Source organism: Salvelinus fontinalis, chromosome 12 (genome assembly GCF_029448725.1).
Source record: "Salvelinus fontinalis isolate EN_2023a chromosome 12, ASM2944872v1, whole genome shotgun sequence".
Taxonomy (NCBI): domain Eukaryota; kingdom Metazoa; phylum Chordata; class Actinopteri; order Salmoniformes; family Salmonidae; genus Salvelinus; species Salvelinus fontinalis.
The window spans coordinates 30,890,318-30,911,075 of record NC_074676.1 but is presented as its reverse complement, the minus strand read 5'-3'; the positions used below and the strand labels follow the sequence as shown (position 1 = coordinate 30,911,075).

The 20,758-nt window shown below is 41.4% G+C and overlaps 1 protein-coding gene and 1 pseudogene across 4 annotated transcripts in view; one reads left to right on the top strand and one right to left on the bottom strand.

Moving 5' to 3' along the window:
• Nucleotides 1–10,322, top strand: part of LOC129867147 (VPS9 domain-containing protein 1-like) — a 30,070-nt gene extending 19,748 nt beyond the window's left edge. The window contains exons 14-16 of one of the 4 annotated variants that reach the window (XM_055940355.1): nt 1,430–1,534; nt 3,616–3,732; nt 7,270–10,322. In XM_055940355.1, the coding sequence (XP_055796330.1) occupies nt 1,430–1,534; nt 3,616–3,727 (217 nt within the window). In that variant the 3' untranslated portion in view covers nt 3,728–3,732; nt 7,270–10,322. The other 3 variants (XM_055940354.1, XM_055940356.1, XM_055940357.1) reach the window with 3 other exon arrangements.
• Nucleotides 10,323–10,832: 510 nt separating this feature from the next.
• On the bottom strand, nt 10,833–20,208 carry LOC129867160 (uncharacterized; annotated as a pseudogene).
• Between the last annotated feature and the right edge of the window lie 550 nt (nt 20,209–20,758).

Sequence of the window (20,758 nt, the reverse complement as noted above, 5' to 3'; positions counted from 1 at the left end):
TTATATTTATTGTATTTCTGTTGCTTTTCGAATGGTTATTAGGGAGAACCGCGGTCATTTGGCTGACCAATTACGGCCACGGCCCTAAGCTCATGCTCTATATTTGTCTCCTTGTATTGGAGTGTGCAGAGCAGTCAGACTTTGTGGATGTGGTTTGCTGGATACCACTTCTTAGCTCTGGCGGATGTAGCTTATTTTTGGGAGCGCCATAATCTAGTGGCTGCTGGTGACTGTTATGCAATTGAATATGAGTTCAGAAACTTCCCTTTTTGGTCTTACACTAGATAAGATTTGGGTCTAGTCAATATATTTTAGCTTGTGTGATTTGTTTTTGGACATGGCAATGGCGTACTGCCATTTCTATTATTGCTTCATCAGTGTGTTTCACTTTAAGAGTTTACCCATAGTATTTAAAGAAAGGCTTCTTCTATTCCGAGGAGTCTGTTTAATAACTGCAGAAGAAATGTTAATGCATTAAATGTGACCATTATTCTCACAAATTACTTTGTGTTCACAAGAAAGTATGAATGAATATTTATGCATGTTTGCACATTAACCCACTATATGTTTTCCCTGTCACCGAGCTAGGCAAATCTGCTTTTAGTTTTAATGCACCGTATTGCTCTAACAAAATTCAAAATACATTTCATCTTCATTTTTCTGGTGCTGTTTAGGCAATTTAAAGTGTTTTGGGAGCTTATTTGTGGAGGAATGCAACTAGTTTTCTGGGTGATTAGTGATTTTATTTTTATTTATTTATTTTCCTCGTGGCTGTATTTGTATTTTAAAGCGGCAAAATGTAACTTTTGGGGCAACCTGACCAAATAGAAATGTGAGTCATAGATCTATTATACTTGAAAGCAAGTCTAAGAAGCGGTATGTCGATTCTATTTACACGATTTCTATGCTTCCCGTTAAGTTTTGTTTTTGCATCTTTTACTTTCAGTTTTGTATGGCAGCTGAAACAACAATATTTTTGGATATGGAAAATGTATTTCACAGCAGTTAAGATGGTACAGTGATTTCTCCCTCACACTCTACTTCACTTTGTCTTTTTAAATATCTCTTTTTCCCCCTCGACTTGTCCAGTTCACTTGTTATTTCAATCAGAACTTTCAGATCAACAACCCTGTAATGGCTTTTCAATTATGTCAACATCGTCTATGACTGGTTGCATTATGTTGCTCCAAGTTTGACCCTGAATTTGATATTTATGTTAACACTGGAATTTATAGACTAATTTGAAGTTTACAGTAATGTTTGTGTTGACATGTAATGAGGGTGTCATTTTTGTGTTGTGATTGAGTGTAAACACTTTATTATAGCACAACTATTTAAAAAATAATAATAATTTAAAAAAAAAATGATTTGGTTTTTAAGTAATTTCTTGCCTTTCTGTTAAACTAACCCTCCTCTGTTTATTTGTCAGTGGGGCAGATGACTTGTTGCCCATCCTCTCCTATGTGGCTCTGCACTGTGAGCTGCCTCAGTTGGTGTCAGAGTGTGCTGCCCTGGAGGAGTTCATTCATGAAGGGTAGGTTTCCAACTCACACAGACTTAAATCCAAGCTCACCTCACAGAAAACATGTCCCCTAACTTCATTCCACCTGCGACACGCTACTTTCCCCTTCTGGAGACTGTCTCCCCCTCTGGCTCAGTCTCTATCAGGGTTTCCTTGCGCGTCAGCTCAGACCACACCCGAGAGGTCTATTTATCTCAATAAAAACAGCCTTTAACAGGCTGGTTAGATTGGCAGTAATGAAGACATGGGATATTCTAGTTTGGTTTTCCTTCCCTACAAAAAGACAAATTAAAAGCTTACTTGATGTTTATGCAGCTCAGTGGTTTGGAAGCAGAAAAGTATAGACAAGGTGGGGCTCACTGGGGACCAAGGCCCTACAGAGGCGGGCCCTACATGTAGGAATTATTGCTGTGATTTACAAAATGACTAGTCAAAAAGTAAATAGGAAGGGGTGATGTTATTTACATGCTTATTATTGATAGAAAAGCATCAAGCCCCTCCCTACCCCATCATAGAAGCATAGTGATAGACATCTTTCCATCGCTCTTTCTCTCTGAGACACACACACACACAAGCCCTGGCTTGAGTTGCTCTCATGTCTTAGTCTCATTAGCGTAAGGTCACCCAGAGTTGACGAGGCTCCGGCCTTGCACCGCTCCCTTAAGGAAAACCTCCACCCTGCTTACTGGCTTGCCTTGTCACCCTCCACGTCTGTTCTTCCCTCCCCCTTTTATATCCAAATGGGCCAGGATTTTTTTTTTTAAATAAAATAAAAATGTAACTCTTGCTTCACTGGACCATTTCCTATTGTTTATTCACGGTATGGTTGGATATGAGAAGAGAGGTTGATGCTTGAAACAATCTTTATCATAATCTTCACAAGGAAATTGAGTGTTGATTATTTTTTTTGTGTGTGTTTAGGACTAAATGAAATTAATAAAATATGAGGTGTTGGTATTCATCACTTAATCTGCTGTGACGATTACCAAGATGTGGTTAGGCAGATTTGTATTTTTATTGATCTATCTTTAAATTGTACAACATTGGTCACCAACCGATCTTCATGGAATTCCTACTTGATCAACAAACATTTCTTTAGCCTTGTGCTGCTTGTGGTAAGTGCATTTGATTCAAAGCCATGCTTGCCGGGTAGACAGGGTTCACATTCTGAAGGGACATACTGCCTACATGGTGGACCAGGACAGCTGTGACTAAATCAAGTGTGCCTACTGTGCTGGCCAATCGGAAAGCTGAAATCACCATTCCTACATTGCCAGTGTACCACGACCTACAGCAAAATGTTATACTAGCCTACATGAGATTTCATGACGTTTAAAACCATGGCCAGAAACTCAAAGAATACAGCAAAGAGCATAGCTGCAGGAAGTAGGGGTTTTGAGGTTGTTTTTTGTGGGAACAAAAGTAGTGCGCTGGTTCTCTGGTCATTGGAACAATATTAATTTGTGCATGAGGCAGAAATAATGCGAAGCGACTAGTTTCATCATCAGGTGGAAGACTGTCCCCGCTCTCTGGTCAGGGGTGTATTTATTCTGTCAATACTGTTCCAAAAGTTGCATTTGTCCAATAGAAAATCTTGTTTTCGTTGAAAAACTAAACTTTTTGCAACTGTTTGGCGGAATGAATACTCCCAAGTCTCACTGGAGGAAAGGGGAGAGCAGGGACGGTGAGAGGCGGACCCTCTGCTGCTTTCTCCCTCTGCTGACACTGACCATCAGATGCAGGTACCACCAGTCCAGTAAAATAGCTAATTATTTTAATTTATGCTCTGCCTCGCAAGTAATACAACCACTGATCTATTTTGTTATCAAAGCTAGTGTTTATTTTTAAAATATAATTATATGGTCTAAGAACAATATTGGCAGGCCAAGCATGGTATGTATTTGCCTTACTGTATAATTAGGTTAATGTTGCATAGGCTTACATTTGTAAAGTTTTATGTAAAAAAATACAAATATTCTGAGCAGTAGATCTCTGCCTGCTTTTTGGCTGCGACAGTGATCTTGACTCGGAAAAGGTTGGTAACCACTGTTGTACAACGATGGTGCAGAGTTCTAACTGTTCTTCTGTCTAAGGTATCTGATTGGAGAGGAGGGCTACTGCTTGACCTCCATGCAAAGTGCTCTGCAATATGTGGAGTCATTGCACACAGGAGGATTTCAGCTGCACAACACTAAATTCACCTGATACAGGTAATGTACATCCAACATGATTAAACATTTCACTGAGTGCAAATGAGGTCTTTCTCAAATGCATCCCGTTTTAGAGGCAACTCTTCAAACTTAATTCGTTTTTAATCTAAATCATTTGTCTTACCCATAACAATGGTAAAATGAAGTGAAATGTTAAGTGCACACTGCTATGATACCATTGAGAAAGTGCCCAAACTAGGAAGTTATTGAACTGATTGGGGTTGGAGGGTTCGCAGTTGGATGAATCGAATAATATAGTGGGCCCTTGAGCAATGTTTCCAGAGCGGGAGAATTTACACAGGGATTAACTATATGTGACATCAAACAGTCCCACCTAAACTCCCTGTGACATAATTAATTCATGCTAACTAAACATTTGATTTAAAGGTGTGCTATGTCTGAGAGCTCTCTGTTATGCAAGGCTGTTAAGTTATGAACCCTCTGTTCCACATTTCAGCTGGAGTAACAGATTTGGTTTAAACGTCAGTCTGACCACCTCCTGATTCATGCATCCAAAATTGAACAGTCCATCGTTGCCATGGATATAAAGGGGGGTGGATTGTCATGATTTGTGGTTTGTTTCCTTCGTCATTGAGTGACAAATCAATGTTTTACAGAATTTTATCTTATTTTTTTGGAATTTGGGTATTTGCATTCTTAGTTCAGCTCCTATTGATCTGAAATTCTTCTGTATAACAACACACATGGTTCGGTACTACACTTCAACATAACATGGAGGTGCAGGCTAGTGCTGCAGTCCGATTCTCTACCCTTCTCTCAAGTGTGCACTCGTTCAACCCTCATGGATATCACAAGGATGGATGTAAAAGGGAAACTCCCTAACCCATGCTTATGCTAATCCAATGTTTTTAACTCCATGAGGGGGTGTGAACAAGTGTACACTTTGGTTAGAGGAGTAAAGGATCGGAATGCAACCTAGGAGCAAGTGAATAGCATATTTTCTACACCAAAGAACTTTGAAGTTCTTTGATTGGAGGGCGTCCTTTAAATGCGGTAGCGGGACACATTGTAGCTCACTAGTCTATAGCAGGTGTACTGAAATAATACAATTTGAAAGGTCCGGTCACACAAACTTCCTAGGTGGCAGAGGTCTGGATGGATATTGTCATTTATCGGCATAGTAACAAACCCCCACCTTCCAATCCATTCGACCCCAAACTGTTCACTACTCTTGTTGGCAGAGACAGAAATGTGCAGTTTTAAAGCTGATTTCCTGCAATTCTACACATTTTACATGTCTGTTTGTTCTTATGATACCAGGAGTTGAATCCCAACTGAATTCCCCCCCCAAATGTTTATTTTTAAGTCTGGACCCACGGTCTGTATTGACCCCGTTCTGGGTCTGGATCTGGCCTGCAGACTACCTTGAGTATGACTGGTGTATAGGGTGTTGTGTACCAATGAATTGAGCGCTTTTTGTTTGCTATTTCAGGCTGCTGCTTTGAAATGGAAACAAATATTCCCTGTGTTGCAGTGCTCTGAAGTGGCAGTGCCTGTTAGCTGCAGACTGGACCACGGTTCAACTTAATTCAGTGTTCTGTGCAAGAAATTACTTTGGCTGTCAAATTAATTTTCTGGACCTAGTTTCCAAGTTCTGTTTCTGTTCACCCAGGTGATTTGACAAAGCCTGATTGTTACCTGGACTAGTTGCAATGTGGAATTTATTTGCTTATGACTGCTATTGAGGGGCATTTAGGTCAAGTGCTTGAAGCTTTGTCATACGTCAACCTGAAGTCTGCAAAAAAAAAAAATTGCTATTGCTCAGTTTTATTGCTTTCATTTAGGAACTGACCCTGTCATTTTATTAAATTAATGTCTGAAAGATGACTATGTACTACCATGTCTCTCTTTTGAAACTCAAAAAAAAAGCATGAATTGATCAATTATTGTGTAGCTACAGAATATTATAGGAATAATTTATTTTAGTCAGGATTCCAGTTCAATTTGAATGCTTGCATTCAGGATATGTTTTAAGGTAATGCACACATGTTTCTAAAGAACTAGGTTGGTGTGAGTGATTTGAAACTATGCTAAGTATTGTGTTTCCTGAGAATGTGTGTATATGCAAGAATTTGTGGGGACAATGCCTCTGAAAAAGTGCATGCAAAATTGAGATATGGGCCCCCCAACAAAACATTTTGGGACCATGATTAGAACTAATTTAGTGTCAAATTATTTTGTCATTTATCTAAGTATTTTGTGCATTTGGGTGGATGGAGTTCTAGGGCGATTCTCACAGGGTTATGGTTAATCGCTCTTTTGGAGTATCTTAGAGCACAGGGGAAAATGGCAATACTTTTTAATTCAATTCTGACTTCACTTCTGAAAGTCATCAGTTAAACTAATTCACTGTAATAGTGTGCACGCCAGCATGCACTTGCAGATAAAATGTTAAAGCCACAGGGACTGCAAAGATATTAATTGTTTTGCTACTGTGGTTGAACATTTTAACAACGATGTTTTATACTTACAGAATATATCATGAACTGGTGTCTGTACAGTATTAGGTTGAGGTTTAAAGTGGGATGGGGATGGATTTAAGGGAGAGTTTTAGTGTTTAGAGGACATGCTGAGAGTTGACCAGTCACTCAAAGCACTGCTTCATCTTCAATGGTTGCATTCCAGGCTGACTACATTGCAGACGCATCTCACAACGCCAAGATGGGTGTTTTAATATATCCGCTAACCACATCGTATGATATTGCAATCTGATGCCAAACTGCACAGCTTGACGAAGCGCGCAACCATTTGTTGATGCAATGCAATGCCTGTGTCTCACAGCTATATGAAAACACAGAGCACGGACAACTCTTAATACCTGGTTTATTGACTCAATTTATAATTTTTATTCATACTGTTTTATGCTGTTTGTTTTCTATTTAATACTTTTTATTTGGTCTGTTAAAGAAATGAATGGTTCCAAAAGATGTAAAAAATGTTTTTGACATCCTAAAATAATTGTACCACCTGTCAACATTGTCTTTTGACACCATCTGTGAAAACTGTAACACCAAAAATGTGCTAATATGTACTGTGTATATTTATGTGAGAGAAGTATATAAATAATAATATAATGGGATGTAATGAATGCTGTTGTATTTCACACAGTACTTGAACCACTACATTGACTCAACTAATTCTGACCTGTATTTGTTTGTTTTTTTTGCTCTTGAAGCCTTATGAACATGTATGTTGGTTAGAGACTCAGATTCAATATGCTATTTTATTGGAGAAACCCCCCATAGACATTCATCTGTGTGGAGGGTCTTAGTCTGGGTGGTTGTTATGAATATCTATGTGTGTGTTGTCCTGGAGGTTTATAACAATAAAGAAGTTGAGGAAAAAGTGTCCCTCTGAGAATTTGTTCATTATCATTCAAACTCTTCTGCTGAAGATATGCCCACTCAAATGTGAAACATTCAGCCAACTCCTTATATAGCCCTGGTGCATGCCCCTCCCCTCTGCACTCAGTTGACTGACACTAGAATCTAATGCGTTGTTTTTCTGTTTCTTTAGGATGAAGATTTGTTTAGAACAGACATAGAGAGCGGTTGGGGCAGTGTTGACCTGATGGGTCTGTGTGCTGGAAGCCTGGCAGGGAGGAGGGGAGAGACACTGACGGGCATATGGCTGGATTGTTCAGAGTGTTTCCGGACCAGAGGAGAAAACATGCCAATGCGAATCAGGAGGAGTCCAGACAACCGCAGAGGACTAACTTTAATGCATAACTCGTGCTCACTGTGTCCCCTTGAATCGCTTCAAGTCCACTTACCTTGTCACCCACATGCAAGCTGAAATCTCAGTCAGAGCTCGGATCCTATCAGGACCCATTATGCCGTAACAGACTACTCAGTCCCAGCCTCCTTGGCAGGATATACTGCTCTATTCCCAGACAGATCCTCGCAACCCCTCTTCCACCTCCCCTCATAACAGCCTATTACACGTACACACCCCATGTGGTGCTGACATCCAATACACGGACTCTATAAAACAAAACCTGAGTGGGCTCCCAAATGGCACAATCAAGGGTCTGGAATCAAACCGGACCCTGGTTTGATTCCAGGCTGTATCACAACCGGCTGTGATTGGGAGTCCCGTAGGGCAGCGCACAATTGGCCCAGTGTCGTCCGGGTTTGGCTGGGGTAGGTCGTCGTTGTAAATAAGAATTTGATCTTAACTGACTTGCCTAGTTAAATAAAAAAATTAAACCTGCTCTTTCCATGACATGGACTGACCAGGTGAATCTACAGTACACAGTTTCATTGTAACCCTTGAAAAACACACCTCATTCAACTCATTGAGGGCTTGATGATTAGTTGAGAAGTTGAATCAGGTGTGCTTCTCCAGGGTTACAATTCAAATGTGTAATGTTGGTGTTACTGGAGGACCAGGGTAGGGAAACACTGGTGTAACGTACAGGAGGAGCTAGAGGTGAAGCAGCGGAATGTTTGTACTTCTGGTGGCCAGACCTGGGTTCAAATACTATTTCCATTGATTTTCAATAGATTTCTAAACAAGTAATCAGATAACCTTTATTTGGAGAAAACAAAACAAGTAGTTGAATATTGGAATGTATTTGTGATGTATCACTGATGGGCTGGGAGCGTTTTGAGCTGATTACTTTTGCCTTTCAAAGTTTTTTGCATTATGGGGATAGAAATTGTTTGACTTGCGACTACATGTTGACTGCAAACATCAACTGATCAAAGGTCATGAAATTTTGACTGCAGGTTTATGCAGTTGATCAATACCAGCTTTATCCTGCAGCCATCGCCTGCATTGTTGATTATTGTCAGCTAATCATTTGGGTGTTTTTGTTTGACCCACAACAAATGTGACCAACGACATGAAACAGGAACCAACTTTGTATACAGTGGATATGTACAAATGAATGTGATATTTGAGTCCCCCTCTCTCACCAATTGATTGTACAATGTACCATCATATTTTCAGGTTGTGAGTGCTTGATATGGAGGTTGGAGACATGTTTATTTCGACATTGTTTATAAGATATGTTCTTTATAATGTCAACACTGCCATGAACCTTGCGGTTGGAAAAACACATCAGTGTCCGACTTTCGGTTGTCACAGGTGCACCTCCCCCGACTTCACTCCTCAACCTTTGTCTACAGTCTACAAAAAATCTATTTAAAAAACAAGTATCAAAATACACATGCACTGTATTTGAACCAAGGTCTACTGGTGGCTTGTTATATCAGCCTATAGCCCTGTGTGAGGTACAGTGTCCTGGCTCTAGAGTGTGATCTATACCAGAGGGTGCAGCAATAGGAAGCCCTAGGTTGAGATAGTTGGGCTGAACTTGACAACATCTGTGTTCGGTGGGTTCGTCCTCACCAAAGGACCATGCCAGGCGCCCTGGAAAGTATGAATGACAGCTACCCAGTGCATTTGTCAACCCATTGCCTGCTGACATCTACTGTTCATGTCAACATTGGGAACTAATCATCTGATAAGATCTGGTGTGTGTGAGGCCATGCCCTGACGATGCTGGCGTGAGATCAAACTGTCCTCTCCATCTCCCTCTGACCTCAGAGCTGGCCACAAATTTGATTAAAGTTTGTGGAGTGTGTAATCCTCCAGAAAGGTCTCCAAAAACACTAAATAATCATTTTTTTAATAGATACAACATTAAATAGACAAATCCCTCTGCTCTCTCTTTCATCATACCACTCTAAGAGTTGTTTCCCTGTCTGTCATATGTGGACCGGACCACACACACACACACCCACCCACATTATTGTAACTTAAGATTCATTGTAACAAAGAAACACAAATACTTGCAGGTGCTTAAGTGATATATAAGAGCACATGTTCAAAATGTTATTTTCAGAGTTTCCCAGAATGTATCAAGTAAATCTGTTCCCTGCCAGTCTGTCTCTCAGCCTGACTGTATGTTGTGGTGTCTTTTGGCCTGTGAATGTGAGGCATGTGGGGTTTTTTTTATTCAAAACTTAAGCTTTGGTAAGCACTTGGTACACTCACACAGGAAGGGGAGCATGATACTGCCAAGGTCTCATATTTGTTTTTTCCGTCTGTTTTAATATTTCAATCCCTTAACTGGTTCACATGTTTTAAAGGGGGATGGGTCAGTCCAATGTTTTATGAAAACCAGAAAATAAATTTGATGCCCACTTAACAAGCAAGGTAGAACAGTTATCATGACTTCAGTCTGTCCTCAGTGATCTGTTGTGTCATCAGGTATAGGCCCAGCCCAGAATATCTTAAACTTAACTAGTGCAATTCATCATTTGCATTTCAATTGTTTACAGTACATATTGAATTACTTTAATGATATATAAAGACAGCTGTATTTTTGTCTGCTCTAGTTCCTTTTATTTAATGCAGAACTACACCATTGTCAACAACAGCTTCAGTGCCTCTTAGTGAAACGTCAAATGAGGTCAGGTGCCATACAACCTGCATAGTGCTCTTTGTCAGGAGGGAGACCCTCCTATTTGACTGATCTGTGACCCACTGAACGCTTAAAATACTAATGTTACGTCGCTCTGTAATTTTGTAATACATTAAAAAAATCCCTTCTCACCCTACTTCCTCCTCCCTTTGTCCTCTTTTAGAAGCTAATTCATGATATGATCTGCCTTGTAAGAACTTGTAAGTCCACCACCGTCCCTCCTATCTCTACAAAAGACAGTTCTCTTTTCCTATTAGAATAAGAAAGGGCATCATACAGGAGTGTATATCGGCATTAGTGTGTGTAAACAGTGCTTGACTTGGGCAGAAGCTCACTGGAGCTGAGTACTGGCACCTCAAGTGTTCTACTGCTTGAGCTCCTGTACCTCTATAGAATACTAGCTCAAAGGTATTGTGAAGTTCCTAAATATAAACAGTACTGGCACCAAGTCAAGCACTGTGTGTTAATGTGTTTGTGTGTGGGTGATGGAGAGAGAAAGACCGGCGGATTCTCACCCGCTGCTCATTAAAATTTGGCCTAATTGAGCTGTCAGCCGACACAGTCAAAACAAAACCACGGCCAACAACCTCTGACCCAACTGTATAAGCCACCCCCCCCCCAACTCAGTGAGTTAGTGTTGCCTCGACACAATTCAGGTTTCTTTATTAGCATGACAAATATACATTATTGTTGCTAAAGCATGCATGCCATTAACAGAACAGTAGACAAAGACAACAATGCACTCTGATATTTCTTTACCTCCGGGGGACCTCCCACCTCCTCATCCCCTGCATTGTTTATTTAAGGATGTGCCATCCCAGATAATTGGACCCAGATAGAGGGGAGGGCAAGGGGTGGGTGGAGGGCACCTGTGAACAGGACAGAGAGTCACGCTACGGGACACAAATGTTCCAAGCCCCTGTACCGCCATCTTTTGCTGCCTCACATTTTATTTGTCACATGCTTTGTAAACAACAGGTGTAGACTAACAGTGAAATGCTTACATCTAGAGTCATTCTGCACATTCCCAACAGAGTGCAACTGGATAATCTAAACTTGTAAGCACTTGCACATTTCCATTGGAGCATTTTGTTCTTGTTATTAGTGTATGAACACTGGAACAATGAAGGACTGTGCAGAAGCTGGTATGAAGTCAAAGATTGACATTTTCCTTACAGATATATAATTTGACCTGCAAAGAAAAACAACCACATGAACTGACTATAGAATAAAATGGATGTGTAATGACTCGAGCACTATGGTATTGATAATCTGCAGGGATTTATGGCAGAGAAGGGCAGCGTTGAAGGTTACCCTCTAGAATGACGTTTTTTTAAGTCCGCCGGGCAGTTGACAGGGAACACTGTGTGGGTGGTGTTCTTTCTCTCCACCAATGTGGCCACGGCCACACCAAGGTCCAGGTGGTTCAGGTAACCAGGAGCCACGCGCTCTGGAGGGGCCACACCTGTGTTGATCTTTACCTAAAAGAGCAAGAGAATGGAAGCCAGTTGGCATTGATTAATGATAGTCAATTTATGGTATATGAAACAGCAAACAAGGCAAGGGAATGTTGTATTCACAATCGCAATGTTGGAGACAACTTTTATCAACAATTGCTATTTGGGCAGATTGAGACAAGTACTGCAACCCCAGCTAACTAACCAAACAATGGGAGTTTTACGTTATGGATCTTGGCCAAACCTGGTTGAGTTTGCAGGGCACTTCTGGGTACTCCTCTCGTAATACCTGACAAAATGCCAGGGTGCTGGCAGCGCCAACAGTCAGGAACCCTGTACCTGGCATCAGCAGCTTCTCCCCAGCACCACCTGCAGCACAGCACACATCACTGCCAAATAACACTCAAGTCATACTCAGCAAGTGCAAAGAGAAAAATCATGTTATATCAAGTGGGGAAGAAGGTTGTTCCTCAAAACAAGGTGTTGCCCATCTCTCACAGAATGCTCAGAAGGACATATACTACTGTACTGGCTGCAGGGCCGGCTCTAGCCTTTTGGGGGCCCTAAGCGAGATTTGGTTGAGGGCCCCCTACCTCAAGGCAAAATATTTTAGTGCCCCCCCCTTTTGACAGTGGAGAGTTTAAGTTAATTTCCTGCAATTCTACCCATTTTGCGATGGGGAGTACATAAGATTTTACAGTTTTAAAGGCCCAGTGCAGTCAAAAACATGATTTTTCTGTGTTTTATGTATTCAGTGCATTCGGAAGATATTCAGACCCCTTCCCTTTTGCCACATTTTGTTACGTTATTGCCTTATTCTGAAATGGATTAAATAAAACATGTCCCTCATCAATCTACACACAATACTCCATAATGGCAAAGTGAAAACCGGTTCTGAAATTTTGGCAAATGTATTAAAAAATAATAATAATACCTTATTTACATAAGTATTTGCACCCTTCGAAATTGAGCTTGGATGCATCCTGTTTCCATTGATCATCATTAAATGTTACTACAACTTGATTGCAATCCACCTGTGATGCATTCAATTGATTGGACATGATTTGGAAGGCACACACCTGTCTATATAAAGGTCTGACTGTTGTCATTGCGTGTTAAAGCAAAAACCAAGCCATGAGGTGGAAGGAATTGTCCGTAGAGCTCCGAGACAGGATTGTGTCGAGGCACAGAACTGGGGAAGAGTACCAAAACATTACTGCAGCATTGATGGTCCCTAAGAACACAGTGGCCTCCATCATTCTTAAATGGAAGAAGTTTGGAACTACCCAGACTCTTCCTAGAGCTGGCCGCCCAGCCAAACTGAGCAATTAGGGGAGAAGGGCTCTGGTCAGCGAGGTGACCAAGAACCCGGTGGTCACTGACAGAGTGACCAGAGTTCCTCTGTGGAGCTGGGAGAACCTTCCAGAAGGACAACCATCTCTGCAGCACTTCACCAATCAGGCATTTATGGTAGAGTGGCAAGACGGAAGCAACTCCAGTAAAAGGCACATGACAGCCCACTTGGAGTTTGCCAAAAGGCACCTAAAGACTCTCAGATCATGAAAAACAAGATTCTCTGGTCTGATGAAACCAATATTGAACTCTTTGGCCTGAATGCCAAGTGTCAGGTCTGGAGGAAACTTGGCACCATCCCTACGGTGAAGCATGGTGGTGGCAGCATCATGCTGTGGGGCTGTTTTTCAGCGGCAGGGACCAGGAGACTAGTCAGGTTTGAGTGAAAGATGAACGGAGAAAAGTACAGAGAGATACTTGATGAAAACCTGCTCCAGAGCACCGAGGACCTCAGACTGGGGCGAAGGTTCACCTTCCAACATGACAACGAAGGAGTGGCTTCGGGACAAGTCTCTGAATGTCCTTGAGTGGCCCGGCCAGAGCCCGGACTTTAACCAGATCGAACATCTCTGGAGAGATCTGAAAATAGCTGTATAGTGACACTCCCCATCCAACCTGACAGAGCTTGAGAAGATCTGTAGAGAAGAATGGGAGAAACTCCCCAAATACAGGTGTGCCAAGCTTGTAACGTCATATTCATGAATAATCAAGGCTGTAATCACTGCTAAAGGTGCTTCAAGTACTGAGTAAAGCGGTCTGAATAATTATGTAAATATAATATTTCTGTTTTTTTATACAGTTTAAAACATTTGCAAACATTTCAAAAAACGTATTGCTTTATCATTATGGGTATTTTGTGTAGATTGATGAGGGATAACAACTTTTTAATCTATTTTAGAATAAGGCTGTAACATAACAAAATGTGGCAAAAGTCAAGGGGTCTGAACACTATATATACAAAAGTATGTTGACACCTTAAAATTAGTTGATTCAGCCACACTCATTGCTGACAAGTGTATACAATTGAGCACACAGCCATGCAATCTCCATAGACAAAGATTGGCAGTAGAGTGGCCTTACTGAAGAGTTCATTGACTGTCAACGTGGCACCGTCATAGGATGCCACCTTTCCAGCAAGTCAGTTCGTCAAAATTCTGCCCTGCTAGAGCTGCCCCGGTCAACTGTAAGTGCTGTTATTGTGAAGTGGAAACATTTAGGAGCAACAGAGGCTCAGCCGCGAAGTGGTAGGCCACACAAGCTCACAGAATGGGACCGCCGAGTGCTGAAGTCCGTAGTGCATAAAAATCCTCTGTCCTAGGTTGCAACATTCACTACCAATTTCCAAACTTCCTCTGGAAGCAACATCAGCACAATAAGTGTTTGTCAGGAGCTACATAAAAGGGGTTTCCATGGCCGAGCAGCCGCGCACAAGCCTAAGATCACCATGCGAAATGCCAAGCATCAGTTGGTGTGGAGTAAAGCTCGCCGCCATTGGACTCTAGAGCAGTGGAAACGCATTCTCTGGAGTGCTGAATAATGCTTCATCATCTGGCAGTCTGACAGACAAATCTGGGCTTGGCAGATGCCAGGAGAATGCTACCTGCCCAAATACATAGTGCCAACTGAAAGGTTTGGTGGAGGAGGAATAATGGTCTGGAACTGTTTTTCATGGTTTGGGCTAGGCCCCTTAGTTCCAGTGAAGGGAAATATTAACAATACAGCATACAATGACATTTTAGACGATTCTGTGCTTCCAACTTTGTGGCAACCGTTTGGGGAAGGCCCTTTCCTGTTTCAGCATGACAATGCCACCGTGCGTAAAGGGAAGTCCATACAAAAATGGTTTGTCGAGATCGGTGTGGAAGAACTTGACTGGCCTGTACAGAGCCCTGACCTCAACCCTATCAAACACCTTTGGGATGAATTGGAACACCGACTGCGAGCCAGGCCTAATCGCCCAACATCGCACGACCTCACTAATGCTCTTGAGGCTGAATGGAAGCAAGTTCCTGCAGCAATGTTCCAACATCTAGCGGAAAGCCTTCCCAGGAGAGTGGAGGCTGTCATAGCAGGAAGGGGGGGGCAAACTCCATATTAATGCCCATGATTTTGGAATGAGATGTTTGACGAGCAGGTGTCCACATACTTTTGCTCATGTAGTGTATTTCTACACTAGGAGTTTGGAATAATACTGAGATAAAAACAACTGAATTGGACTGCTAAAGCACATTTTCCACAATTCTACATATTTTGCCAAGGGGCGGAGAGAAAACGTTTTTTAACATCTTTTAACACATTTTATGCAATTCTACTCATTTTGCAATGGGGCAGAGAGATTGTTTGCAGTTTTAAAGCTAATTTCCTACAATTCAACACATTTGGCCATGACTTATGCCATGTTAATATGATATCTGAGTGAGAATGACGAACAAATTAATGGGGGCCGCTCGGAGGTCAGGGTCCATGGGCAAGTGCCCTAGGTGCCCAGTCGGTATTTGGCCATAATTACTACAAGTTTAGATAGCTGGTTAGACTAACTACCAATCTAAAAATTGTAAGCTGAAATGGCTAATTGAGTGACTGTCAGTGACTGACATAACAAGAGAAAAACTGCTGATGCACAACCACATTTCAAAATTGCACCTGGTGTATTCTACTAATCTTACTCTCACTAATAAATTGAGACACCGACTGAGTTCCCCAGGGGACATAAGTGACCGCTTATGTCGCTTGTGCCTGGAACCGGCCCTGACTGGCTGGGATGTTGGGAGGGGCCCAGGTGGGAGACTCACCTGTGATAAAGGTATAGGTGCAGTTGGGGTCATCTCTCACCAGTGGAAAGAAGACCTTCCATGATACAAAGGTGCTGAACAGCAATGTCTCAATCACCTATGGGTGGATGAGAAGAATGAGGAAAATAATAGATTAATACGGAGAAGAAAGGAGGGAGAGAGGTGACGAATTCAATACGAGAGGAAAATCGAGAAAGATGTGGAACTGACAGCAAAGAGAGGAAGACTGGAGTGAGGCTTCAAAACAAGGACGTCATGGCAGCTTAAAAGATAATGGTGATGATATCAACTCTGGATCATGGATTAGTCTGTGAGTTGTGTTGAGGACTCACCCAGTGTAGTTCTTTCAGAGTCTGGCTATGTGGAGGTCCACCCTGCCACCAGCTGAAACCCAGAGATGACACAATGTCTGTCACCTTGCCAACAGATTTCAGAAGGGCCTGCTTGACCACCTCTGCCCCCTCCTCTGAACCTAAGAAAAAGAGTAACAGAGTTTGAGAGGTATTTCCGTACACTACCTTTTGGGGATATGGGATACCTTCAACAATACTCTCACTTGTAAAATGTGTCTATGTAAAATTGTTTCTGACAAGAAGTATTACCAACATTCCCCACTAGAGTGGTGAGGTTGTCTCTGGTGGAGGGAGAAACAAACCCCCTGAGTTTATCCAACCTGCTGTTGTCTCTGGAGATGACCGCCACCTTGAAACCTTAAAACGAGTATAGAACACAGTCACAATCAAATGTGACTGACACATGGCAAACAAAAAGGGCAATTTTACTGCAGTAGATGGTTTTTCTTATTTTTTTAACTCTGTTTCATATACAAAAAGGCACTCGCACATCTGAGCAATCTTATTTGCAGGTGCATGGCATCAATTGAACAAGATGAAGGAAAAGGAAACCGCACACTGCTCTTGATAGTATCACCGATATTTAATAAGATTTACGTATCGGCCACACGGCCTTCGTCAGAGCTTTTGGGATTTTTTAAAAGTTGCACCCTTATGTAGACCTGGCTCCACCCACATCCGTTCTACACATCGAAGGGGGTTGGAAGCAAAGGAAAATAAATAAGTGCTACCAAATATAACAATGTGCATTTCATAAATCTTACAAAAGTGTATAAATAAGGCGTATTGAACACTTCTGTATAATCTCAATGAGGACATAGCAAGTTCATTAGTCATTGGGTACATCATATGAAAAACGTCAGAATAATCTACAAGAGAAACACATTTCATGTTCCAATTCACAGCATAACATACAAAGGCATTTCATCATTAAGTCCTTTTGGAAACAATGTCTGGAGGGTGAAAATCCAAAAACATTCTCTTTTACTCAGAGTATTATTAATATCACCTCCCCTGTCTGATATCTTAACTTTCTCTATGCCACAAAATCTAAAGGTGGAAATGTCATGCTTCATGTCATTGAAATGTACAGCGACTGGATACTCCCTGTCGTTTCTCCTGATTGAACTTTTATGTTCACTAATTCTCTGTTTAAGAGAGCGGGTGGTTTTACCGACATAACAGAGCCCACATGGACATTTAATAATGTAAATAACATGGGTGGTGGAACACGTAATAATGTCATTTATTTGGAACCGTTTTCCTGTGTGTGGGTGACAGAAATATTGACACTTCATCATGTTGTTGCACTGTGCGCATCCTCTGCATTTATAGCTACCATTTGGTAGAGGGCGTAAAAGTGCTTGGCTAATTTTCTTAAGTGGCTGGCAGTTGGCATGAACCAATTTATCGCGTAAATTGCGACCTCTCCTATACACAATACGTGGTGGATATTTAAATTCAGCCGGCAAAGCTGGGTCCGATGATAAAATATGCCAGTGTTTCTTGACCACCTCTCCCACTTTTCGCGAATTCAAAGTATATGTAGTTGTGAACATTACGGAGTGTTCTGTAGCTTTAGCGGGTCTTTTTTGTAGCAGTTCATCTCGTGTTTTTTCCAATGCCAAGTTATGAGCTTCATCCACACATTGTGACGAATAGCCTCTTTTTAGAAACCTCATGCGCATCTCCGCTGCTTTTTCTAGATAATCATCTGTGGAGTGGCATATACGGCGCAGTCAAAAAAATTGGCTTCTTGGAAGTCCTCTTTTTAATGGCTCAGGGTGGAAGCTGTCACCCTGTAATAGAGTATTTCTGTCCGTTTCTTTTCTATATAGACTTGTAAACAAGGTTCCATTTGATTTCTCAATCCACATATCGAGATAATGAACGCGTTTAGTGTCACGTTCAATAGTGAATTTGAGATTAGGGTCCATGTCATTGAGTAGTGCCATAAACTCTGACAGTTCTTCTTCAGTTCCTACCCATATACAAAAAATGTCATCAATATATCGATACCACTTAAGGACTTTATTCAAAAATGGATTCTCGTTTTCATTATTAACAAGACGTTCTTCAAAAAGACCCATATGGAGGTTCGCATAGCTCGGAGCAAAAGTAGAGCCCATCGATGTTCCATTCGTTTGGAGGTAGTATTCATCGTCAAACCTGAAATAGTTGTACGTCAAAACATATTCAGCCAACTCTAGAATGAAGTTTGTTGGTGGATATTCATTAGTATCTCTGTCTCCCAAATAGTGTGCTAGTGCTGCCAGCCCCCCCACATGGGGAATGCTGGTATAAAGACTCTCGACGTCTAATGTGACCAAAATACAGTCTTCTTTTAAACCCGTTATTGGTGAGATCTTGTTTATGAAGTCTATAGAGTCCTTTACATATGATGGCAATGATTGCACATGAGATTTTCTTCCTTTACATATGATGGCAATGATTGCACATGAGATTTAATAAAAGAGTCTACAAAGTTTGACAATGGCTCTAGCATTGAGCCTATTCCTGCAACCACTGGTCTGCCTGGATAGTTGCCTTGTGTTTTAGGTTTGTGTAATTTCGGTAAAATGTATAAGCATGGACGTATGGCACATTTGCAACAAAGATATTCATATTCAGGTTTTGAGATAAGGTTGTTTAATAGGGCTTGCTCCAAATTAGAGCAAATATCCCTTTGGAACACCTGTGTGGGATCAACACTCAGATCAACACTCAACACCCAGACATTGTTTCCAAAAGGACTTAATGATGAAATGCCTTTGTATGTTATGCTGTGAATTGGAACATGAAATGTGTGTCTCTTGTAGATTATTCTGACGTTTTTCATATGATGTACCCAATGACTAATGAACTTGCTATGTCCTCATTGAGATTATACAGAAGTGTTCAATACGCCTTATTTATACACTTTTGTAAGATTTATGAAATGCACATTGTTATATTTGGTAGCACTTATTTATTTTCCTTTGCTTCCAACCCCCTTCGATGTGTAGAACGGATGTGGGTGGAGCCAGGTCTACATAAGGGTGCAACTTTTAAAAAATCCCAAAAGCTCTGACGAAGGCCGTGTGGCCGATACGTAAAGCTTATTAAATATCGGTGATACTATCAAGAGCAGTGTGCGGTTTCCTTTTCCTTCAACTCTGTTTCATATAACATTGTAAAATGTCATGTTACCGTACTATAAAAAATAAATTAAAAACGTGTCACTTGAGGAATGACTGTGTGGTTAGACAAATTCATGATTGAAATTATGATACCCTCTAACAAAAAGTACATCCAAAAGGGCAATACCAATCAATTAACTCAGCGTCGTGACATTTTGATCCAAACCATACATGTATTATCTATTGCTTCCCGACGAACCTGTGCCTAGCCTAAGCCTTTTTACCAGCACTATTGACGAGAAAAAAACAAACAATATATTAACATTATTCTTGATGTTAACTACTAGTTGGATTTCAATTTCAAAGACCTCAAGATGACGTCAAGTTTTCGGATATTAAGAGAATCACACCTTGAATTATGTGCGTAAAGGAGATGCCGGTTGTTTTACGGGCAGATGCACTCATGACAACCACCTTGACACCGCCATAATACTTATTTTCCGCGCAGTCTCAATTACTAAAATGTTTCTATCATATATTACCCAACAATATACCTTGAGAAACGCACAAATCAACTAACTTCCCAGCAGAGCCATGCTGATCCAGCCGACAACGACCATCCATGCGTAAAATGGCACATTGCATACAATTTAACAGACCTCTTCATATATAGCCTATCCTACATATTTTGCACGCAGTACCTTTTAGATTAATTGCACCACTTAATCAGGCCCATTGATCGTGGGCAGAGGCATTGTCTTGGCGCAGGTGTATCGGTTCCCAGACTCCAAATGCTCCCTAACTCAATGAGGACATCTTACCTTTGTCAAGGAGTGCTTTAACTATTCCAGAGCCCACTGTTCCTGCTCCACTGAGAGCTAACACAACTCTGTCAGCGTTTGACATGCTGGATAGGTCCACTGAACAAATTAACAGTTTTAATGAGGCTGAGAGTCTGAGTCTATGGAGAGCATTTTGTACCGCACGGGACCTTTAAACAAATTATAGAGGCCACAGTTACGCCCTTCTACCAGTGTCACTGAAGCCACGCCCGTATCAGGTGAACAACCCACAAAACCCAACTGATTTGGTCTCTCTCTCAGAACGACAATGACTACATGTACATGCAAACAGTATTCCGGATAGTAGCTCATATTCCGCCTAGGGTCTTATTCGGGATAAACTGTTTATGTAACAGTATAACTTTAGTACGTCCCCTCGCCCGACCTCGGGCTCGAACCAGGGACCCTCTGCACACATCAACAACAGTCGCCCACGAAGCGTCGTTCCCCATCGCTCCACAAAAGCCGCGGCCCTTGCAGAGCAAGGGGAACCACTACTTCTAGGTTTCAGAGCAAGTGACGTAACCGATTGAATCGCTATTAGCGCGTACCCGCTAACTAGCTAGCCATTTCACATCCGTTACATTTACATGCACCTTTGATATCCCGTTCAGGATTATCCCTGTATCCTTGAATAAACATAATATTCCTAAATT